The sequence below is a fragment of the Xenopus laevis genome, chromosome 6L, assembly GCF_017654675.1.
Source record: "Xenopus laevis strain J_2021 chromosome 6L, Xenopus_laevis_v10.1, whole genome shotgun sequence".
NCBI lineage: Eukaryota > Metazoa > Chordata > Amphibia > Anura > Pipidae > Xenopus > Xenopus laevis.
Genome location: NC_054381.1, coordinates 159,904,758 through 159,930,879, shown reverse-complemented (window position 1 = coordinate 159,930,879; position 26,122 = coordinate 159,904,758). Strand labels below are relative to the sequence as shown.

The 26,122-nt window shown below is 37.2% G+C and overlaps 1 protein-coding gene across 6 annotated transcripts in view; it reads right to left on the bottom strand.

Moving 5' to 3' along the window:
* Positions 1-310: 310 nt before the first annotated feature.
* LOC108718612 (adhesion G protein-coupled receptor B1-like) overlaps positions 311-26,122 on the bottom strand; it is a 323,650-nt gene continuing 297,838 nt past the window's right edge. For all 6 annotated transcript variants that reach the window (XM_041566669.1, XM_041566667.1, XM_041566668.1 and 3 more), the window contains 8 exons: positions 16,090-16,261; positions 12,387-12,482; positions 10,983-11,048; positions 9,174-9,213; positions 4,927-5,576; positions 3,919-3,954; positions 3,281-3,385; positions 311-2,108 (listed from right to left, as the gene is read on the bottom strand). In XM_041566669.1, the coding sequence (XP_041422603.1) occupies positions 1,911-2,108; positions 3,281-3,385; positions 3,919-3,954; positions 4,927-5,576; positions 9,174-9,213; positions 10,983-11,048; positions 12,387-12,482; positions 16,090-16,261 (1,363 nt within the window). In that variant the 3' untranslated portion in view covers positions 311-1,910. The remainder of the gene's footprint in view (positions 2,109-3,280; positions 3,386-3,918; positions 3,955-4,926; positions 5,577-9,173; positions 9,214-10,982; positions 11,049-12,386; positions 12,483-16,089; positions 16,262-26,122) is intronic.

Here is a 26,122-nt window from a genome sequence, read left to right as displayed (position 1 = left end):
CCTAACAGTATGTTTTTGTTAGTATAAAGGTGAGCCTCACCATCTAATTCTTTACCAGATTTAAGCCAGGACTATCACAAACGGCAGACCCTCAAAGTGCCAGGGATTCCAGGAAAGTGGGTGGGTTTCAGGCAAATCAGGGGCAATCATGGACATAACCATCATGATCAAGGCAGGCCTAAAATGTCCCTCCTTCTGATATGATATTTAATACTTCAAAGTCTTTTCTCATAGACCTGTTTAAAGGTATCTGCCTCTCCAATATGGGAATAACGTGTGCAGTTTCATGGAGCAGGAATCATGCACATCATTGTTTATACTTTTTTTATTAGAAATAAAACACATTCATTTGTGCTCTGAAAACTGTACAGAAAAACCGAGACAAACACAGATCAGAAAGAAAAATGTAAAAAAATCGGAGGAATTGGGGAAAAAGAAAAAAAGAAAATCTCAACAGGTATTAAAACGAACACGGAGCTGAGTTGTTACTTAACATCGCCGGCTTTCTTTAGCGGGAAATGGCTTGCGACGCGGAATGTTAAAAAAATGAATAAAATAAAAACAGGGAAAACAAAAGGGAAAATAATGAAACACAGTATAAAGATATTTATATGCTAAAATTCATAGTGTGTAATTGTAATAATTACATTATTATACAACATGGCACCGGAGGCCTTGTGCTTTCTTATCATATATATAGTCTAAAATCTGACAATTACATCACAGTTTTAAGTAATCTTTCTTCTCTTTATTTACTATTTTGGATTTGAGACGGTCTGTAACATTTATCGGTTTATTTCATACACAGCTAATGACAACATAAATGTCATCTTGGTTTAAAACGTCGGCGCGATAAAATGCTTGCATATCAAGCAACCTTCATCAAGGTTAATCTATTTGAACTCTTTTCCCACTGACACGTTGACCAGTCATTTTCTTCTCGGCGGGTTCCACTCTTGGCTTCACCACTCCCTTCTCTCTTTGGACTTCCATGGTAAACAATCAAGTGAATGAACTCTGGTGGAACACATGGTAATGGCTAAACAAATGCTGCTGGATCCCTGGTCCAATGGAAAATATTCTCGAAAAATGTCAGGAGCAAAATAAACAAGTGCTCTTAGGTTTCAGAACACTTTATTATATCTTCATAGTGTACGTTTCTAGGCAGTCTGTTAAGTCCGACAAGCCAGGTTACAAAACTATATAAACATTTCTGTAGATAACAATCTTCTTATGACAAATATCTGAGCAGAGGATGAAGATAAAGTAATCAGAAGGTATCTTTAGAGGTTCTTCATAACAGTCAAAGACTTTCTGTCATTGAGTAAAGCCTAACCTGCTATATGTAGGAATCCTCTCTTAGGCTGGGTTATTTGGCGAGTTACCTAGTAAAAGGGCTCAGGAACGTGTGGTTCCCTCACATCTGCTTTATTGTCTCCTCTCTGGAGCAGCACTAGAGGAACCAGTGATTTGGCCATATTGTATTACATAGATCTTATATTAAAATGACTGGATGTAAGTACATGGCGATGACTGGCCACCTTGTTTTTTTCACTGCTATGTTTTTCTTTCCATACCCTACTTCTAGGAGCAATTATAATTGTCAGCCAACCACACTGCTTCATGTCCATGTCTTTGTAACCCTTACTTTTATCATGGAAGATGACCTTAATAAAGTCCTTTTATTTCCCCATTCACTGAGCCTCCTCTCACATCTCTTGCCTTCTATTCCTCTGCCATACCTGGGAGAGATCGTGTTGTACCTAGCTCTAAGAGTCTAACGGAGTTTTCCCTTCTGAGAACGATGCAAAAAAGTATTTTTAACAAGGTTTCAAAAGAAACCAAACGTCTCTCCTTTTTATATGGAAACATATTTCTTTAAAAATAAAAACAAGTCTTTCTGCGAAGTTTCAGACTTCAGTCTGAAGGTCAATTATGTCTTGTCCAACCAGAGGTATCGTTGCTCCTGTTTTCTCCCACTCCACAGTCTTTAGCTCTAGGGGCAAAGGGGACACAGGTTCCAGGTCTTTTTTAACCCATGATGGTGGGGACTGGATTTTTCTCATACCTTCCCATGGCCTCTTATTTGGTGTATGTTGCTTTTCTAACTGTAAAGGAAAATGTAGTATGCAATAAGTCAACAACAAGTGATCAGTCAAACGTATAAGATCTATAACATCCATAAAAGTGGTTGTACGCATTTTCAGTACTAGTGGGTGTATCAGTTAAAGGATAAATGTGTATGGAAGATATAGACAATAGCACCTGACTGAAAACAATTATAGCGAATGCAAAGAAAGGCCATTAATATATTCAATTTCTTGACTGTATGACATCTTTGAAGCTGTTTGAAACTTCACTTGTTAATGAATCTCCAAACTTAACTTCACGTGTCAATAAGTGATCACCCAATTCTATTCTTTTCTATTCTTTTTTTCTATGTCTGTAGTTAATTTGGCCAGATCAGTAGCACTTCCATTGTATTTTAGTACAGGTATAGGATCCCTTATCTGGAAACCCGATATCCAGAAAGCTCCGAATTACGGAATGGCTGTCTCCCATAGACTCCATTATATCCAAATAATCCAAATTTTTAAAAATGATTTCCTTTTTCTGTGTAATAATAAAACAGTAGCTTGTACTTGATCCCAACTAAGATATAATTAATCCTTATTGGAAGCAAAACCAGCCTATTGGGTTTATTTAATGTTTATATTAATTTCTAGTAGACTTAAGGCATGAAGACCCAAATTATGGAAAGATCCGTTATCTGGAAAACCCCTGGTCCCGAGCATTCTGGATAACAGGTCCCATACCTGTACATTTTTATTAAGCCATGGAGTGCTCCCAGAACCTTTCCTTTATGCACCCAATTCTAACCTCTCTCCTTTATTGTACAGAAGAATCTAAAATACTTGGCGCCAATCAAGAGGCTTCAAGAATAGTCGATTACACAATTCTAACCTGACTCCTTGATTATGTAATAACCACATATGGAATAACCTAAAACACATGGCAGCAACAAGAACCTTTATGAATGTATGCACCACCCTCATTTGAATGACCAACTATCAGGGCAAATTGGTGGGACCCAAGACCTTTGCTTCTAAACCAAGTCTTTGGTTCAAAGAGTCTAGGTGGGGTTTTCCCAACTTGATCTAACATTATACAGTATGTTCATGAAGAAGGGGCAACATTTGTATACATTTTATGACTATGGTGTACCCTTTATAGAATAGCAGTTATTCTGTAAATTACTTTATTAGAAGGCATTGGATACCTTGTTCTCTGCAGTAGGGGATTCTTTCTCTTTCTCTGCATGTTGAAGTTTTCTGTTTAAGTCTTGAAACATATCCTGATGGCGTTTCCTGGTGTGCATAATTTTCTAAAAAGGACAATAAGTGTGAACATTAGAATATGGAGCTAGTTTAGTGCACAGTTATTCCTGAATTATAACCATTATTCCCTTATCTAAACAAAATAATGTCAAGATGACCTTGGATAAGTATGGAAACACATATGATATTCTGGACATGAGTATTTTAGAGGATTGGCCAGTGTAAGCCACTTTAAGAAGACAATTAAGAATCATTCAGGGTCATCAAGCACAGTCTGTCCAGAACCTTCCACGGTTGGGATTGGGTTGCAGTGCAATGAAACATGGGGTCAAAAACTAATATTTTCTGCTTGCCAAACTTGAATATTCATACCTAGATCACAAAGCAATCATATTTACAGACTATTAGTAAGCCAATTCTACAGAACAACTGTTAGTTCTAATTTAAATCAACTAATATACTGAACGGTTGGTTCTGGTTATAAAGTGGCTCAGTGCAGTTAGTTATATCATCTGGACCTCCTATCGATAAATATTCTGATTGATCATGGATTGATACACAAATGAAAGAATAATCTTACCTCAAAATCTAACTCTGCATATCGTGATTTTCTTCTCTGTAAATGTAATAAAACAACTCAATATTAATGGGGTTGTCCCATACTCATTCAAAGTAAAAGTTATAACTATTATCATACAATTTAATGGCCCCTAACACTACAAACTCCAATGAGAAATAATCATTAATTTAGGGGCAAATTTACTTATGGTCGAATATCGAGGGTTAATTAACCCTCGATATTCGACTGCCGAATTGAAATCCTTTAGCGCAATTTGTTCGATCGAACGATTAAATCCTTTGAATCGTTCGATTCGAAGGATTTTAATCCATCGATTGAACAATTTTTCTTCAACCAAAAAATGCTTAGAAAGCCTATGGGGACCTTCCCCATAGGCTAACATTGACTTCGGTAGGTTTTAGGTGGCGAACTAGGGGTTCGAAGTTTTTTTTTAAAGAGACAGTACTTCGACTATCGACTGGTCGAATAGTCAAATGATTTTTAGTTCGAATCGTTCGATTCGAAGTCAAAGTCGTAGTCGAAGGTCGACGTAGCCCATTCGATGGTCGAAGTTTTTTTTCCTCTATTCCTTCACTCAAGCTAAGTAAATGGGCCCCTTAATGTTTTCTGTCCAATTTTTTTTAAATTTCCTTCTATTTAACAATGTCTCCTATAAATCTATGATCCATGGTTTAAGTGGCCTTTTCGTAAAGAGAAAATGAAAAATTGGGTTTTTTGGCAAATCTTTTATATTTGGCTTATTTTTTGATTTTATGTCATCACCTTGAATTTATTCTTCAAACTGAGTCTTATGGGCTTATTTATATGACTGCAAAGCAGTGTGCAATGTACACAAAATAGACACAATCCTCCATTTTTTTTGTAAGTTTTAAGTAATAATAATAATGCTTATGAAATGACGATGCAGTTTATGTTCCTTTAAAAGTGTTTTCCTCAAACCATAATGTGCTATCTAAGAGAAACAATGTAATATAATATATAATAATGTAGTAAATATGTTTTGCTCACCTCCAAGGAGCTCATTGAAAGTGTGGAGATGGATTCGCCCTTTGTTACAATTCCTGATATCCCTGAGTCTCCTTTATCACAAAAGCCAAGTGGAATTTGAGCCTCGTTGGGATGAATTTGATGTTTTTGCATCGGTGACCCCTGCTCAGGACATTTCATGCCAATTCGCTCTCTTGGTGGACTTTTCAGCATGTAGCTTGGATCAGCCATATTAAGGTGTATAAGCCTGGTTTGTGGCATCTGGTCAATGTTCATACTGTACTTGTTTTCTTCTTTTGGCTTTGCTCTCAGAGTTGATGTGTTGCTGGGTAAGATGACATAGCTTGGGTCCATGGACTGCTCCTGAGCTCGTGTGAGTTCTGAATCTAACTTCTTAAAGATGTCCCCTTCACACATATACATAGGCTTGGAGGATTGGCTTTTGTCCTTTTTAAGTGTGAGTGTATGATTGTTGAACTCACTAAGGTTTATACCCCCTAGGTAGTGCGGAGAGCCTTGATGATGAATTTTTGACACATTGGATGGAAGACTATTGAAGTTGGAACCTTTCTGGTGGTTCATCTTCATTTTTTCTTCATCCTGAAGAGATGGTCGTTTTAGTGTTCCTGTGATTGTAGATGTTCGAAGTGTAGAGATGTCCTTGTTTAGCACTGGAAAAAAAAAGAAATTCAGTCATTGTGGTCTTAAATTTCTCTTGATAGAGTCAAGAATATGGAGAAATTCAGTCAGATGGACTGCTAATTGTTTGCACAAAGGGAAAGGATTGCATTATGTCCCTTTATCCAAACTGCAAAAAGAAACAACCCCACCAAAAATATATCTGATCCACATAAAACATTCTTGCTGGGAAATATTATAAATAAATGTCAAGAACGATAAATTTTAATTAAAGAAATACACTATATTATCTTTGTTTAGATAACTAAAAAAAAAAAATACAACATTTTAAGGTGAACTGCCCTTTTACCATAGCGAGAACATAAAGGGGGTTATTTACCAAAATCAGAATTGATCTCATATTTTATTTTAAAAAAACAATGACTAAACTCCCATGCCCCATTTTAGGTTATTCATTAATAAAAAAAAAACTCATCTTAATCAGTTTGCGGAAAAACATGGTAAAATCGTTCAAAAACCCGAATCACTCGAATTATTTGGGCTCTTTTCCTGAATCACTAGAATTTTTCAATTGTCTACCCAGAAACCCAGAAAAAGTTGGATTTTTGGGCTAAACCCAGTGCAGACCACGAAAACTTGAAATTGAGATACAATAAGCGCCTCTCTCATTGACTTATACAAGACCTTGACGGGTCTGAGATGGCAGATTTTTGGATTTGGGCTGTTTGCAGCATCGGGGTATAATAAATCTCAAAAAAAAGCATTCTAGTGAAAAAAACTTGAATTTTTCCCAACTCAAACTTTAATAAATAACCCCCATAACTTTAAGTGTACATTTCCCTATAAATACATAATTAAACACTTATTTAGGTGAACATATATATAATTGGGATTTCTGTCCTCCAGTTGGCCTTAAATTGCAATTCACAATATTCATGGATAGGACGAAGAACTTCAAAGAAGGGACCACTGACTGTACCCTGTTGCCTGTTGTATCCCATAACTAATATAAAAATTATATTCATAATTATGGGGCTACCTTTAGGGGGTCCACATAGGGGTGATTGTACAGGATGCCACACATACTGATGCTCTTCAAAGTAGAAGTAGCAGTTAAAAGAGTGAACGATAATAGGTAAAATAGGTCCAGGTAGACAGGAGAACAAGGGGAAGACAGCAAGGCAAGAGGGAGACAATAGGAAAGATGGAGTCATTAGAGTAAGATGGAGACAGTAGAAAAGATGAAGTCATTAGAGCAAGGTGGAGACAGTAGGAAAGATGGAGTCATTAGGGCAAGATGGAGACAGTAGGGCAAGATGGAGACAGTAGGGCAAGATGAAGACAGTAGGGCAAGATGGAGACAATAGGGCAAGATGAAGACAGTATTACAGATGGAGACATTAGGAAAGATGGAGTCAATAGGGCAAGATGAAGAAAGTATGCAAGGTGGTGGTATCATTGCAAAGATGAAGACCATAGGGCAAGATGGGAACAGAAGTGCACAATGGCAACAGACGTATAAGGTATACAGTAGATTGAAATGGAGAAAAAAAGGTAAAGAGACAGATTGAAACAATAGAATTGTGGAGCAAGATGGAAACAGTTAGACAAGATGAAGACTAGGACAGGATGGGATCAACAAAGTGGGATAACAGTGGGAAAACGGATATAAATAAGGCAAATTGTAGACATTAGAGGAGAGTGATTTAAAGAAATAATGAGGAACACATGCTTTAAAGGAGGGATCCCCAACCTTTTGAATACGTGAGCAACATTCAGAAGTATAAGGAGTTGGGGAGCAACACTAGCATGAAAAATGCTCTTGGGGTGCCAAACAAGTGCTGTGATTGGCCATTTGGTAGCCCCTATGTGGATAGTCAACCTACATTGAGACTCTGTTTGGCTGTACACCTGGTGTTTATACAACCAAAACTTGCCTCCAAGCCTGGAATTCAAAAATAAGCTCCTGCTTTGAGGCCACTGGGAGCAACATCCAAGGGGTTGGAGAGCAGCTTGTTGCTCACAAGCTACTGGTTGGGGACCACTGCTCTAAAGACATCGCCGCATGAAGACAAATCAAGCTATGCAGCACTGTTCGCCAAATAAGTACATTCAAATTAAAAAAACTGCTTAAACTGAGGCTGAGTTCATTTTTAATGAATAGTCAATTGTTCGAGGGGACAGGCATGGTCTGTAAATCCCATTTGTGGTTATTAAAGTGTAATTAGGGAAACATTTGTGTTTTATTAGTGCATCCTGAGATCTGAATTTGGAGGCAGTTTAAAGCTGTTGTCCCTGTATGTGCATTATGGGAAATGCTAACATTCCAGCACCACTGGTCACAATGAGTTATGATTGCCTCTGAGCTACTAAAGCACGAATTGGAAAATGACTATCCAATCACATTAAGCGGAATGGGATTTTCTTTGTTTTGAAGCAAGCTAACGCAAGAAAATGGAACCTTTGGGCACATTGAAAGGGACACTGTCAGAGTTATAATAAAAATGCACCAATATTATAGGGAATGTTTCATAAATCTTCTTTATTGGCGTTATTACTTTTTTCTAACATGGTTTATTTGTATGCTCCTTCAGCTATATATTAGAAGTCATTTACTATGACCCCTTGGTGCTGGAGCACTAAACACTTAATCCTTGCACTTCTCTGGGGTCTGGCTGCACCTTGCACCCCTCTCAGGTAAAAAAAATCAGGTTTGAGGTGTAGAGCTCAACATCGGCAGCCATGTCCTTATTGCTCAGAAAGCACGAGGCCTCATTGCACCCTGTGTCCTTTGTCACTCCCAAATGTGCACGTCTAAAAGATTCAGAAGTTAGAGGAGCAGGAGGAGGAGAGGGAATGCCTACTTGCCTCCCCCATCCATTATGAATACAACGCTGGCAAATGCATTGACTGGGGCTTTGCAGAGTTCCTGCTACATGGGAGCAGCTGCTAAGTTCCAAAGGGAGAGATACTTTTGGGAAAGGTAGTGCTACCTGGGGTATAAGAGCTCTGGGAAAGGGACATTCTATTTGAACTAAATTGTGTGTTATTATCCCCTTCCAGAGGATTGGGACTTTGATAATAAAAAGGACTGAGGAAGTTCCCTGAGGTATGCTCCTCAGTGTTCCCTAGGTGGTGGCACAGACAGTAACCAAATGAGGGTTATACATAATTTCTGATACTTTAGTTTGTTTACACCACTGGAGAATGGTGAGTGGTAAGTGGGGCTCTAACAACAGTTGGGTGGGAGTGCTGCAGAACAAACCCTAGAAAATTCTGTTGCACCTTGTCTTCCAATATCTCTTTCTATATCATACCAAAAAATACAAACTGTCTCTTCTGGTGCTCAGTCTCTACCCCTGCCATAGGATAGATTGTCAGTAGCGTGCCCTATACTTACTATCCGCCTTATGGCAGGCAATAAGAACAGGGCTGTTTTATCTCCATTTATCTCTGTACTTACTGTATCTCCATTAAAAAACTTGCAAAAAAACATGTTTTTGCAATCTGCACTCTGTCCTGCAATTAGTAAATGTTTCTTTAAATTGAAGGTTACAAGTGTATTAAATAGAACTCCACATTCAGACAAAGGCAATTTGTTATACCAGGATCTTGGGAAGGGCACTCACCTGATCTACATGCCAAATCCACGTCTTTCTCAAAATCTGACTGGATAAAGGAAAAAAAGATAAAAAAAAATTAAATTTACAAAGAAATACTTTCTTCTACTCGATATACTTTATATACTACTCTATATTTTAATATAATTTGTAGAATTCACAGTAGTTTGGGTCACATTTGAGTCACTCTGTACCAGTTTAGCTGCCTGTGATTTGGGATCATTAAGACTGTAGGGCTTGATTATCGGTATTTTCGTATGCGCTGGTAGATCAGGCACAAGCTGTGTTTGGGTGTTTTTGGTGTCAATGTGTGGAAAGCATCATTTCTGCTGCAGAAATCCAATGGCATCAGCATTTAGATTCTTTAGGTGAAAATCAGAGCCCTAGCATTTCTTAATATTTTTTTTTTTTTTTTTGAAAATATTTTATTTGATTTTCATGATAAACAAATAATAACAGTATGACAGCAAATTTTATGCAGATGAAAGACAAGTTATAATCGATACAATGGCATAAAATTATTAACTAAATACCATTTTCTTAACATTTTTGATAAGTCTGAAGAGCTCACAAGGCACATCTGCATTTACATGTACGCAACTGCCATTTTTTTCCTGAAAATTCAAAATGTGGTGTGAGATTTCCCCAAAAAAATCAAAACAGAAATAGTTAAAATTACAAAATCATTTACTAGGAAATAATGAACGGGGCCTAATGCATTTCTTGCATATTGGGGCACTTTCTCATAGACTGATCCCTCAGACTGGGGTGAACTGTGAGATCCTCCCTTATCTCTACTTTTTGGAGATTCTCCCTTCTCTCTTCTTTTTTGGACATCCACCCTTATCTCTTACTTTTTTTGGCTGAATTTCTTTTTAAAGGTTATCTTTTTTTTTTTTTAAAGGTTATTTGGCTGAATTTCTGAATATATTTGGTGTGGTGGCCTCACTTCTTACTAACTCAGGCATTTTGTACCTCTTATTTCCTTTTATTTTATGCAGTTTAATTCCAGTGTCAGGGTGGTCCCCAGGTGGAGTTACATTTTATGCATTTGCGATTGCACTTTGAAGTAATTTAGAAGCAATTCTATTATATTTGCTTGATATAATTTCCAAATGTTGGCACGGGAGTGAGTGTGCGCCTCATTCTTTTGGTGCAATCACACTGTGGTGCCTGGTTTGGAGATGGCATTAGGTGTAGGGGTCCTGCATGAATAGATAGGCACAACTCCACGCAGTCCAGAACAGGAGGAAAGTATCGGCACCAAGCGCAACTATGCAGAACTATACGGAGCACATCTTTGATGCTTTAATAAATGGGATTTTACACACACCAGGGACAGGCTACAACCTTTGTATAATCCCTGGGAGATCCGAGGAATGAGCCATTGTTTATTTAGCAGAATCTTCTCTTTAATATAACAACAAAGATAAAGTGGCGCCGGAGAATTGTGCATCGGTTAATATAAAGCTATAAGCCAATAAATTACACCCATAACGACATCTTCAGTTATTGGGCTAAAAGCATAAAGAGAATATATAACGGCTCATCAGTGAGCAATGCACTTGTGATAAATGGGTTTCATAAGATGACCCTGCAAATGCTGCACCTCAGCAATTAGACACCAGCCGCTTATATTGTGTTTAATATCTGATCTGGAAAGGGGGGATTTGGAACCAAGTACATGGAAAAGAGCTCAGCTTTTATTTCCCCTATATAACTAGGGATTAGCGCAACTAGAATTGGTGGGGCCAATAGTGTGGGATGGAGAAGCTCTTAGGTGTGATTAAAATGCCCTAAAAGGAAAATTTTGCTTACCGGCACTTTCTTGTCCTTGAGACCAACCATGGCCGTGCAGATGTATGGGTTGTTGGCTTCTTCCAGCTGAGAATAGGACAGAAAGAAACTGAATTGATGTATCATAAAGGTTCATGTGTGTACATTCCAGTTTCTCAAACACACATTTGGTACCAGTGAGAGTTCACAGCACATTTCAACACAATGCACACACCTTCCATTGGATAACTGCATTGTAATTGGGTAATTTGTTGCACAAATAATTGACTTTAAAGTGCAGTGTAGCACATACAGATGCAGCCACTTTGGTTTGTCTGTTTGACACAGAATAACTAAACACAGATATCCCATTTATCTCATTTAACACAGAAAACTGCGTCACAACATCCCATCTAATTAAAGCATTCACCATTGTTCACAATGGTGCTTTGGTATGCTAATGGAAAGGTTAAATGCATTAAATGAGTTAAGATGACTTTAGATAACGCAGTTTCTTCAATTAACCATGAGTCATGACGCATTTATCTCACAAATCCAAGTGGCTTCATCTGTATGTGGTTCTATTGGGTTTAACCATCTGCTGTGGGAATCTTCACAAGTCTGTGGTCTGATAGAGAAAATGTGTTGCTTGGCTCTGGTTTAGCTCTGGTGGCATCTTGCACACCCAATGTTAACGAACGTGCCATTCTGTCAGCTAATTATGCAAAGTTTATAACTTGTTATGGAGGGAAAAAATGGAAATCAAAATGGGAAAAACCATATCAGCAATTTGATCTGTTACCTGTAACGATTACAGGAGAGGAACGTGGCACCATAATGGAGCAATTGGACATTGTATAAATACTAAAGCTGCAAATTTGATACAATTGACTTAGATATGAGAAGATGGGCCTTCATCAGATGTATGAGATGGGAACTCATTGGAGGCATGAGACAGACACATGTTAGAGGCATGATACAGGCATGCATTAAAAGCATAAGGTGGGCACTCACATGTGGCATAATATAGAACTAATTATAGGCATGAGATGGGCACTCATTAGAGGAATGAGTTAGACACTCTTTAAAGGCATGAGGAGGGCACTCATTAGTGGCATGAGATGATCACTTATTAGAGGCATGAGAAGGGCACTCATTAAAGGCAGGAGGAGGGCAGTCATTAAAGGCATGAGGAGGGTTCCCATATATCACACCATAGAATAACCTGTATGTACAAATAATTATTAGACCAGTCTAGATTACAGAACTTACTGTAATGCTCCTAATAGATTGTATATAGATTCTATTAGATTTTTTATAATACTGGTGACTCCCATTGAATAGACATTAGACTAGGATGTTACTGGGATACCGTTGATTGATTTTTACTTGTCATAATTCTACATAAAATATATTTTATTAATAAATGAACTGCCATGGATTTACCATTAGCTGAGCGTGTCCGTTCTGAAAGGACCCCCCAGAGTCACCATTTCCTTCTTCTTGCTGATCAACAACTCGACACTTCACAGCATCCTGCACCTGGAACAAATACAAGTATAAGTATAGATACAAGTATAAGTATAGATACAAGTATAAGTATACAGTAGATACAAGTATAAGTATAGATACAAGTATAAATATAAATATAAGTATAAATATAAATATAAGTATAAGTATAAGTATAGATACAAGTATAAATATAAATATAAGTATAAGTATAGATACAAGTATAAATATAAGTATAAGTATAAGTATAGATACAAGTATAAATATAAATATAAGTATAAGTATAAATACAAGTATAAGTACAGTTAGAAATATAAGTACAAACGTTCACCAAAGATCTCCTCAGTCACAATATGAAATACAGAGAGTGTTTAAATTACATTTCAAAGGTAAATCCCAAATTTACAAATAATTCCAGTGTAATTGCAGCTGTTCTCTATGTTAAGTTGAACAAACATGTACACGCTGCATTAAAATGGATGTAATTGTACCGGCATGTTGATAAAATTGGGTGCAAGTTGCATTGTGTTTTTAGAATGTGGTTTGTGCACAAAACAGCATTTGCATCTGATTAATTGGGCTTAAGTCTGGTGCACCAAATTATGCAAACTGCTGAGGGACCCCCAGGGCTAGCACCCAGTGTGTCGGTAGCTCTAGGGTTCCCCAGTCCCAATAGGCACAGTTGCCCACCATTCACCAGAGACATTTGGTTTGGAATTAAGCAGGATCAGGAAAAAGTGATTTGGCACTGTATTGTGAATATATTACACTTAGCAGACAGCAGTAGCATACAGTGTATAGGGAAGGAATAACAGACTAGATGAGAGCAGAGGTATATAGTGTATACTGAAAAAATGCCAGGCTAGGTGAGGGAAGCATCTATAGAATATATGCTGTTATTGTTCATTTATAGGCTGAGAGATTACAACTCAGACTAAGGATGCAGCTCTGTTTGTGTAAGTGAAGAGGACATGATTTAGGAGATTAATTGGAGATAACTTTAGAGATGGCAGATACATTAGATAGCTTCAAGAAGGGAGTAGATGGCTTTTTAGCAAGTGAGGAAATACAGGGTTATTAAAAATAGTTCAAGTTGATCCAGGAATCGGCATCTTGGAATCAGGAAGAACTTTTTTTCCCCCTTTGAGGCAAATTATAGAGGCTTCTGAAGGTTTTTTTTGCCTTCCTCTGGATCAACTAGCAGCTAGGCAGGCTAAATATAGACATAAAAAGTTGAACGGCTATGAAAGTCAGGGACAGTAATTTGATTTTATGGAAGCAGAAGCCAATATAGAGAGTGGCATGGGAAAGAGTCACTGGTGAGATGAAGGAGCTAAATTCATTTATATGGACTGTACTGGTGACACTTTTTGGAGTGCTTGACCAATGAACAGAGAGTTTTAGACATTGATATGCGACTTAATGAAATGGAATTTTGCTTAAAGGAGAATTCAACCTGTGGGGAATAAACCCTGTACCCCCCCACCCCAGGTAGACCCCCCTCCCTCCTCCCCCTGGGGAAATGCCCCATACTCCATACTTACCCCCTCGCCGCAGATTCTTCCAGTGGAGTTCCACGCATCCATCTTCTGCGTCCTCTGTAAGCCGACTGGGAGATGCGGATGCGCAGTTGGAGCAGTTTGCCGGTATGCGACAACTGCGCATGCGCGGAATTACCCGGAAAATACCAATCTCCCAGTCATCTTACTGAGGACTCAGAAGATGGATGAGTGGAACTCCGCTGGAAGAATCTGCGGCGAGGGTTAAGTATGAGGCATTTCCCCAGGGGAGGGGGGGTGGTTAGACTGGGGGGTGGAGGGAGGGGGTTCTACCTGGGGTGGGGGGTACAGGTTTTTTTCCCCTCATGTTGAATTCTCCTTTAAATTGTGTGTGATAAATGGCTATATTTTAGAGATATTCCATAAATCAAAGTGACATAAATTAAGGGTGGTGATACACGGGGAGATTAGGCACCGAACAACAAATCTTCTGTACTGCGGGCGACTAATCTCCCCAAAATGTCTTCCTGACGGCAAGAATGCTGGCAAGGGTGGCATATGTATCGCTTCATTTTTCCCAAGTTGCCCAAAGTTTCCTCATGAGGCATTTGGGGAGATTAGTCGTCCGCAGTAGAGAAGATTTGTCGCTTGGCCACTAATCTCAACATGTGCCACCACCCTAAAAATGGTGGAAAACATGAATATACCTAAGATAAGAAATCTGGGCTTTGGTTAGGAAAGGCAAGATACATTAACAGGTTATAAATGGAGAGGCGTCCACTGTATAAAATGATTAGTTGCCCAAAGCAGAAAGTATACAAAGAATACAAAGTATACAAAGCCTTGAGGAACTTCAACAAAAAGAGGTAAAGGAGATGAATTCACAACGTTACATAAGATAACTTGGAAGATAAGAGAAAAACCAAGTTATGGTCAGTATCACAGACTCTAAAGCTGGCAATAGACACAAAGATCTGATCGTACAAATCGAGGATTCGTACGGTTTTCGGAACGTGTGTGGAGAGTCCCGACATTTTTCATCTGGCGGAGATTGGTCGTTTGGTCGATCGGACAGGTTAGAAAATTTCTGTCGGCTGCCGATAATATCTCTGCGTGTATTGCCGATCGTACGATTTTCAGTGGGAGACTGTCACTGGCTTTGGTTGGACATAGATATCGTACGATTGCTGTCAGGGGCAGAACATTGCTGATCTGTTCTTAACTAATCTGACTGGTAAGACTTTGATCTGAATGGTTAGTGGCGGGTCGGGAGATGGGAAAGTCCGATCGTACGATGATTCGTATGATCAGATCTTTGCATCTATGGCCATCTTAAGGGAATGGAGAGACTGGGGGAGGTGTAGAGGGTGGTTTACAGTGACAAATGTGGTTTTTACTTTTGTAGATAGCAGGTCATTGGTGAGTCGCGTAAGATACGCTTTTATATAATGTTGTGGTTTCTTTCTTTCTCTCATCTATGTGTCTATTATCTATCTATCTGGGGTTGTATCTAAATGCTAATCGTATGCTGGCAAAATCAAGCTTGGTAGTCAATAGAATGGACAAACAAAGGGAAAGACGATGCTCTTATTAGTATGCAAGTGGGAACATGGCATTTTGTGAGCACTGTTCTGCAGCAGAGACTGTTTCAGCGTTGGAAATGAACTGCTAAAAGCCCATAAAATGGGCAGATGTTGAAATGAATTGCTTTATGTGTGTAATCAGTGCTCTCATCTCTCTTATCATCCAATGCTTTTCACTGTTGTCTGTCATAAAAATTAACGGCTTTATTTCTACAACCTGACCAGGAGGATAACTACATATTGCATACTCTATGTTGTGTGTTCCCTTTATGTGAAAGGGCATTTTGGGGCAGAAAGACTAAGGAGGATGAAAGGTTTCCAATGCGTTGTGTTCAAGAGGGCAGCCTTAGAATGAACCAATAGATAGTGTAATATAGACAAATAATTCTAAAACAACAAAGAATATAAAATAAAGCTCAACTCTTACAGATTTTTGTTTACATTATACATAAATTGTATTTAAAGGTGACACGAGGTAGACACGATCCAGATGGGCAACTTAGGGGCAACATTATCCATGATGGATGTGTATTATTTAAATGCAAGGTATCAGCCTACCTCTCTTCTGAGGATACAGTGCACCATGACAATGACAAAACCTTCCAGAGAATCAAAGACTGCAAACAGGATCTGGAAGAGTGCAGACCGTCTGTCCGTAATGGCCAAAACTGCTGACATCCATGTGAGCGCCAAAAGTGGTAACACCACGCACGAACTCCATAACGAGGCCCTGTCAACACAAAAGGAGAACAATTACGCTTGGTTTTACTGTTCTTTCAGCAAGGCACTTATAAATGATTGAAAAGTCCTGAAAATGTCCAGATATGACAGATGTAATTAAAGAAAATCAAATTAACATTTATTGAGAGTTAGAAGCACTTTTGTGCCTGTCAGATGTTAAGTAAATAAAGTGAGAGTAGAACAAGGAAACAAGCTTCTTAAAACATTACCTTAGAGAAAGGCAGAGAAAGAGAGTATGAAAAGAAATTCAAGATGGCTTCTCTGAGGAATTAACTTCATATTGCTACTTCCTTCCACAAAGTTTTAAGATACTCTGCTAGAATGGCAAATTGGGTTAGACTAACTCTTGGGATTTACCAAGAAATTACATACGGATTCAAATTGTTGTAGTAATTTTTGGCACCCTAGAGACTCATTTTTATGGTTTAGTGCAGCAATTTCTCAAGGCAATGGTTGTGTAGCACTTTAAGAAACACATGTTTCCCGGCAATAGCTTCCCACTTCAATTCAATTAACAGAAATGGAGAATGCTTGATATTCTTTTCCATAGTATATATATATATGTCCTTGTCCTTCTATTTTATTTTATACAGCCTTATTACTAATGAACGTGGCCAAAAATGACATAATTCTCAATCAGATACTATAAAGACAGCGTAAGCAAGAGTAATAATTTAGCACCAGCTGGTTCACATGGAGTGCTACCTATTCCAATATATCTAGATAGATTTGGATTCCCAAGAAATCATTTAAATATAATTAAGCCCAAGTGGTTGACTAAATCAGACTGATTTTATTGGTGGGCACAGCACTGAAGAAGCTCATGCCTCAAAGAGATTTTAGAGCTTTATCAATTTGATATCTGACTCTAGTCAGAGAAGGTGGAGAATTCTGTCATTTTGGCTGCAATAAATATATATTTGTGAGTTTCTTAATAAATAGGTTGCATAAAATAAAATGGGCATGGTTGATATTTCTCCTCAATTTTTTAAAACATTTGTTGGTGAGATGTCATAATATATTGTATATTTCAACAGCATGATGTATTCCTGAAGTGTTTCTCTTCTAGTCCAATTTTTTTTCTTTTTAATCATTAAAAAGAAGTGATGGGTGAATCTGACCCCTTTCACCAAAAATTTGTGGAATGGCAAATTTTGAGATTTGGACCAGATTTAATAGTAATAGGACATTAGAAAATTATGAGTGCCCAAAGCAGTTAGGTCTACAAAAGTCTATGGCAGGTTCACTTGATAGGGATGTAGCGAACTGCCGATTTGGTGTTCGCGAACGCCGTTCGCGAACACCGGCAAAAAATGCGAACGTTCGCGAACTTCGAACACCCGCTAAAATCGTTCGATTCGAACGATCGAAGGATTTTAATCGTTCGATCGAAGGATTTTCATTCGAATCGAACGATCGAAGCCATTCGATCGAATGCTTTTCATTCGATCGAATGCTTACAATCGTTCGAACGAATGGAAATTGTACGATTTTTAGCGGTCGAAGGAATTCGAATGGTCGAATGGTCGAACGATCGAACGCGAACTCAAAATGCGAACGTTCCCAAACGTTCGCGAACATTCGGCGGACGCGAACGGTCGAAGTTCACGCGAACTAGTTCGCGGGCGAACAGTTCGCTACATCCCTATCACTTGATAGACTCAAATGTTCGTTGTGTTGACCTAATAATACTAACCATGTCAGTGAACCAAGGGCTTGAAAAATGAAACTCCATTGTTTAAGGCAACATTCATTTCCAGATATAGGTTTATTTCCCTTCACTTTGATCTACAGTATATTCAAATTTTTTCCTTTTTTTGCAATCCATTTTCTGTGAAAAGGTCATTGTGCTTGGAGCATCTTTTTCTAACCCCATCACATTCTTTGGGTCTTGATGATGACAGATTTAATCTAACATTTCAGTGGGATTACACTTTTGGGTCTGAAAAGTCTTTTATTTAGCCCAACGGCAGACATTTCCTGAGAAAAATCTGCCATAGTCACCGTTTCTGTCACAAAATGAAGTTAATAAAAGCGACATACATGCGCATGCAGGGACAAAAAAAACACAAAAATAAAGAGAAGAGTGGAGATGATGAATGTGAAGAGCTGTTAATGGCAAAGACGTAGAGCTTGACCTGCTTCTAATGCCTTGTGGGGTACTTTAATAACTAGCCCATTTAATGCCTATAGATAGAAAAATTATTACCCTGCTCAATTCAACCTGTCACTTTGTTTCAGAAGGTCATTTGGGACCAATTTTACATTTTCCCTTGCTTTTTTTTTCAAATGAATGAGAAATATAGAACAATGCACTTTTTTTTCTAAATCTACACTTTATACCAATGATCTTCAGGCTCCGGTTCTCTAGTAAAGCTGAATGAACGCTTTTTAAGAAGCCGTTGATTCGAATGAATCTTAGATTCACAGAACAGTCATTGACTCATCTCTTGGTTTTCTAAATATCTGTCACCATAGATATATCATCGGTATTGCGTTCACCTAATACTGAACACATTCATTCATGGAGGCCATCTCACTGACATAATAATATATGCCATCAAGTCCTGTCCATTCCATTTGAAAAAGCCAATCATAAAGTAGTACCTTCTTTTAAAAAGTAATCTACATTGGAAATGGGGAATCTTTGCTCACCCAAAGAGTTTTCAGCATAAATGTCTGCCTTCAGTATTCAAGTACATGGGTAAGAGCAACCAGAGGAGAAGGGTGTTTTGAATTCCCCTATGCCAGGACTTAAGTCCTTCTTCATACAATAGAACTGATTTGTATCATAAAGTGCCTCTGGAGTTGTGTAAATTTATCCTGAGCATGTAGTTATTTAGAAGTTCCCAACCATAGTAGCATCTAGATGGGGGACAGACTATAGTTTCTAGAATTCCCTTTGATGCAGAACATTTTTTCTGTGGCAGCAGCCTGGCTGAATTCAAGAAGAAACAAGACACTAAAAGTAAGAAATAATGGAAACCCAACTTACAGATGAAGCCACTTGGATTTGTGAGTTAAATGTGTCATGACTCAGGGTTAACTGAAGAAACTGTGTTACCAAAGTGGCTGCATCTGTATGTTAAAGCCATGAAAAAAAACTACATGATAAGGATAAATGTTCACAAGTGTCAGTTTGTCTAATATTCCTCATGCAAAAAAACCCATCTGCTAACATAGCCAACCTAACTAAAACATCTGACATATACTGTAGAACAACTTTACTTTATTAAATTAAAATAAATAGGGGACTTGTGTTCCAGGTGACTAAATATTTTTCTAGATCCGAATCTCTGTCAGAGCTGTAACAATTTGTTACCACTCAGGATGTTATCAGTAATGCATAACTGAGGTTCAAAATGATCCAATTGCCCCAAGTCCAATAAACCATCAGAAATAACATTGATTTTTTTGTAACCTTAATAGTATTTTGGTTGGTAGAGCTCTTCCAGATAATTGAAATAAAGAGGGCTGTTTTGTGAATTTGCACCAGTGTTTATAAATCAGCCCCAAGTGTTGTAAAATTTCTAGCAGATGCTTCATTCAAAATTAATTGTAGCTGAAACTCCTTGAAAAAAAGCTCATTAAAGATCAATCAATCAAAGGTGCCTCACAATCACTTGTCTACAGGAACCTCTTCTCGTGTCTTTCTGAAATGGTTGAGATGTAGTGCTTCACAACAATTCACACTTCCCATCATCTACATTGAAAGATTAACACCTGCCTTAATGAAAATCATGAAACCATTGTGACAGGATCCCACTTTCACACATCTGTGAATTTCAGTCAACACCTTACTGAAGGTCAATGGAACCATTGTGATTGGATGTCTGTAACTTTACTGACCTTAAGAGTTTAAATGCCGGGTAATTCGCTACCACTTCAGATGAACTGAAGAAGCCATTTCGTTGAGGGGTGAAACATTTTCAAGAAAAACTCTGAATGTCCAGTTGCCTTTGATGTAATTCTACTACTACATACAGTATATCTTCTCAAATGTTTCCCAATTACTGTAACTTTTTTGAATTTCTTTTTTATTCATAAAACTGCCTGGTCATTCTATTGTCCCCAGAATACATACCAAAAGAGAATTTAATATTAGAGTCTAACTAGTAGATGTTTTTATAATGTTAAGATCTCTTCCAAACTAAAAGGAAATACCTTGAAGCCGGCTCCCAAGAAATTCTGTGCTGGGAACATAACTAACATTTGCAGAGGACAATGGACAGACAAGAGCCTTAAATCATTAGGTTCAAAAAAACCTGCCTAATTTATATCTCTGAATTATCACATAAATACATGACAATAAGGCACCGCTAAAATATGAAACTGATTGATAATCTTTGATTATTTCTAGATATTTCTATAGCTAACTGGTTTCAAGTGTCATAACATGTGGTTGACAACACAATTTCCAGAATACACAGTCAACTGCTCCTGACATGTTGGAGAATGCCACCACATTGTATATTTTTGCTTTTTTAGAAGTATTGTAAGAGGCTTTTCCATACAAAGTCTTTTAACTCTGCAGGACCTCATTACATCTCTTGACTTGTGTCTTAATATGATCCAGGATCTTCTTCATACCTCAAGAGTCACCATCATGCCAAACCCCACCACAATCTTGCAAAACCCTACCAGAAAAAGATCTTAAAAAATCCAAAATGAGGTAAAAATGCAACCAAAAGTTTGCATTTTTTAATACCAGGACAAACTTGAATATTGCAGAAAAAACTTGAATATAATAATTACATTTAGTTAGGGAAATAAGATTGTAAAATCTCATATGGTTACATAAACTTCAATATAAACTTGAAATCTTCAGTTATGTTTCCCATTGACTTTTGAAGAAACTCAGCAGCTTTTATGGTGACTATTCAAGCTTTAAAATTCATAGCCAACTATATCTGTGATTTTCCACTGCTTTTTGAATAGCTGTTTAGATTTGTGACCAAATTCTGTGATTCCAGAAACATTTTGTGGAAAAAAATAACTTCATATAAACTTAAAAGTTCTAAAGAATCTTGTGGTTTTAGCTGGTAAATAGTTTTTTTTCCAATTTGCAATTTTCAATACACAATCTTTATTACAATTGCATGTATTTATTTTAATTTTGGTGCAGTGTTGCTCTTCTGTGTGTGTTGAAAGAAAATTACAGATGTGTATATACAAGAAGCTATATAAGAATACATATCCAGCAATTTCTCAGTACAGAAGTAGTTTTTTTTTGCTTTGCTTGTTTACTGCTACATTAATAATTGAATTTTAGAATGTTCCTTCTCGTCCTTTTTTTATTTAAGTAAATCAATTATTTAATAGTTCATATCAATGAATTGATTGTTCGCTCAGCTCGCTGATTTCCCAAGTGATATAGAAGCACTAAAACCGACCTTCAATTTTTAGACCATTAGATTTATTTATATGGCCTCATATTGCCAAGTAAAGATTATCTTTACTTTATAAATCGAGATATTTTCAAATTGCAGGGAAGTAGGAAATTTAATTGAGGCACTGGCATTTGTAATGAAATTAATATATAACAATGTCTATAAAGCAATTTATATAAATAAAATGCTGCTGATATTAGGGGGGTCTTAAATTTCTCTTTCAGGAGAAGAGCTTGGTTTGATGCCTCCCTCTCTGTACTGGGACTATTGTCAGGGCTACAAATATTAAGTGCTAGACATCACTTGAGGGAGATGAGTGATGAGGAGATTTGAGATGACAAGAGTATTTGAAGAAGATTAGAGATTAAACATATAAATCAGCAGGTAGCTTTTACAAGTCTTTTGTTTGAGATCAAACAGCCTTGGTGCCTATTATTACATGAAACAAGTGAAGTCTACATTGTTTCCTTCAATCCTTGGATCGTGGTATCACTGGAAGATGGAAGCCTAAAACTATGTTTAATGATTAAATGTCTCAATAAATGTGGAAGTTTTTAGGAAAAACATTGGATTACAGTAACATGGATAAGGAAGAACACTTTTAAAGTCCCTTTCTTCAGTAATGGTTTTACCATATTTGACCATCTTGCAGCCTGGCTGTTATATTTTAATCTCAGTTATATTTTCTCATTACTGTGTTAAAAAATTCTTCTTTTTTTAGAATTATCACCCTATCTTTCTACCTTGCCCCGCAAATGCTCTCATGTCAACCCAAAAACTATTTTTCTATTGGTTCAGTTGCCCTATTCAAAAGATTCCTCCTTTCAGACTATTCTGAAATCACATTCTTTATCCAGTACCCCAATCCAGGTTCACATCTGTAATCTCTGCACCTTCCCAACCCTTCGTCATCGTCATTTCTTATCATGCATCTTTATGTTTGTTATGTACAACAAAATGTAACTCAATATTTCTGTATTTCACAATTTCACTGTTTGAATACAAATAGAATATAGTAGGTAGTGATGTGCAGGTCATGGGGAACTCAACCTACACCCAACCCTAAACTGCAAAACTTTGAGGTGCACCTGACCCAAATCAGAAAATGTTGCCGTGTCATCTCACTCTGTGTGGGTCTCTGATTCCAAGACATGAAATCTTTGAGAACTGTGAAGGAGTGAACTTCCCCAATCTGAATTGCACCCAATTTTTACCTGCTATTGTTGGCTAAATTTCAATCCGAACCTGCCCAAATGATGGTCAACCCAAGAGTTACTGTGAATTTTGGGCCACATCACTAATAGTAGGATCTGAGTGTAGAATAAAACTACAAGCTGTATGTAGCTGTATCATAGACATTAGGGAAATAAAGAAAATTTTAAATAATCATACCTTTTTTTAATTAGCAATGATGGGTTAATTTGTCCCGTAGCTTCGCTGAAAAATTTGTGAATTTCCAGCGAAATAGCGAAAAATTTGCGAAACAGGACATCTGCGTCAATTTTGAAGCCCACATTAAAGTCTATGGGTGTCGAATAATGTTGATGCGTGACATTTTTGGACACCCATGACTATTCCGGAGAATTGTCGCTGCAGTCTCGAAAATTTATTCGCCAGCGGCGAAACGTGGAAATTCACGGCTGAATTTATTCACCCATCACTATTAATTAGGTTTCAACAATCAAAACAGGATAGCACAGTATAGTGCCTCTTACATGTATAAGATGACTTCACAACAAAGTTTAGCTGGGGTAAAATTCACCTTGCAAATTCCTTATCAGTCACATGTCTGGCCATCAATCTATTACATCAAAAAAGAATTGGAATGTTAGATTTGCTCAGCGCTAAGTGATGGCCAGGATGTACTTTGATGCAATGTTTTTGTTCAGTATTATTCACTTAATGAGTTGCCACTATTATCTTGTATTATCATGGTGGGAATAATGAATATAAGTGTTCCAATAAAAGCTTTCATTATATGTTGTCATTTTAGGGGATACTTTAGCTTAAATAAAACACTATTACTAAATCACACTCTGTTCTTGAAACTATAGAGGAATATGCCATTAGATTATTGGATGTGACAATTTAACCTAAACAAAAGTCATTCTGTCAGAAGCATTACCAGAGAGAGTGTCATTTCCCTGAATGTTACGGTCGATTGGCGCAGACGAAGCGCTCAAGTGATTCTAAAAGAAGGATTTTCCTGACAAAACTGGCAGCAATTTCATTTTCATTTCCTCTGTTATGCCTACTGAATAGCAGGAAATATATTCGCTCTAAACTGATATTCTAAACTCTAAACTGATAGGCTTTTAGAGTTATTCTCAGAAATAGAAAAAAAAAAAGGAAGAAAAATTGTACAATTTCCCCATATATAGTCTTATTAACTATTAACATTATATATATATATATATATATAATATTTATTATTATTATTATATAAATTCCTATCAGTATTGCTTTAAATAAAATGCTCATGGTTCTATTGTAGGTCCCAGCTAAGTGTTGAATTTGGCAACTTCATAGTCGCAATTTTCCAATTTCAGTCTGCACTTTAGGATCTCTCCTTGGTATGGTACAGTAAGGTGGTTTGGGTTTCCCAAAGGGTTTAAAGGTTAGTCTTTGGTAAATTACTTTCTTAAGACTTGTGGCGATTTTATAGGATTGGGGTTTCATAAGATTTAGAAGAAGTTCACAGTATTTTAAACGTTGGATTTCAGTATACAAAGTATCAATTTAGATGTGAGCAAATGAAAAAGCTCCATGCTTCACTTTGGCTCCAGATAAAATAATGTTTATCTGTATGTTTAATTTAGGATCGTCAATCATTGTCTCACCTTCCCTCTGAAAAAGTCTATTATCTCTCTTAATTCATTTAAATGGTATATCTTCATAAAGAAGGACTGAACTTGATGGTATGTTACTTTCCGTTCAACCCACATTAGTTATGTAACTAAGTATTAATTTAAGCAAAGGTCTGTATTCTTCTAGAAGTTCTATTTGTGAAGCACTAGCCTACTATCATTCCAGCAATCTAATAACCAAAATCCTGTTTAGAAAACAGATCTTGACCACTGGCTAAGACAACCAACTTGCAAACATTTATCTTATATGTGACCAAGCTAGGTGTGCCTTGAGTATATCTGATTCTCATGTATTATGTCATGCACTATAGCCTTGAAACACAAAAGCTATTGTCTCTAGGAGTTTTGAGTCCCTCCATTCTGATTTCCCTATAAAGGAAGCTAAATCTAAGTAGAAATGGGTTTTAGCCCATTATGTAATAATGTTAGGAAATGAACGTCCACCTGACTACTGCCACTTCTAGAACTGACAGACACATAATAAAGGGACCAAAAAGCAAACAGACGTTAATCCCACACACAGAGTTGAACAGAAAACATTATATGGGATTGTAAAGGCCAAGCAAACATAGTGACTAGTAAATATGTTGGCATGCCACAAGAGAAACTTTTGCTAATGGGTCGTTTTATTTTGTTCTGATAATGAACCCAAATGTCACCATCATCATTCTAGTTAGCATCCTTCTGTGCTTAATGTATTGGAAATTTACTGATTTATCAATTGAAATCAGATACAAAAAATATTTGATAAATGTACCCTGATAATTTGTAATTGAGTGAAATTCATGACCTACGTATATCTTCTCAATTAAGAGGAGTTTTCATTTTATAATTTCTACTGTTTTTCATATATTTTTAAAGTGTCAAAAATATTCATATCTAGGGCTTTCACAGTGCCAAAATATGCAAATACTGTGATGCGGTTTACAGCTATAGAAGTAGATGCCTAAGCTGAGGTTGAACGAAGGTTCTTTTGCTTTGTGCCTGGGTATTCACTCGAACATTTGAGACTATGGGGCCGATTCACTAAGGCTCGATATTCGACTGGGAATTGAAATCCTTCGACTTCGAATATCGAAGTTGAAGGATTTAGTGCAGATAGTACTATCGAACGATCAAAGGATTATTCCTTCGTTCGAACGATTAAATCCTTTGAATCGTTCGATTCGAAGGATTTTAATCCAACGATCGAAGGAATATCCTTCGATCAAAATAACTAAGGAAAGCCTATCGGGACCTTCCCCTTAGGCTAACATTGAGTTCGGTACGTTTTAGATGGCGAAATAGAGGGTTGAAGTTTATTTTAAAGAGACAGTACTTTGATTATCGAATGGTCAAATATTCGAACGATTTTTAGTTTGAATCCTTCGATTCGAAGTCGAAGTCGAAGTCGAAGGTCGAAGTAGCCCATTCGATGGTCGAAGTAGCCCAAAAAACACTTCGAAATTCGAAGTTTTTTTACTTCGAATCCTTCACTCGAAGTTAGTGAATCGGCCCCTTAGTGTACATTTCAAAATGTTGAATGTTAATAATTTGATGGTGGGGTTATAAAACAATCATCAAAGGCTGAGTGCCAGTCTTCAACACTGATTA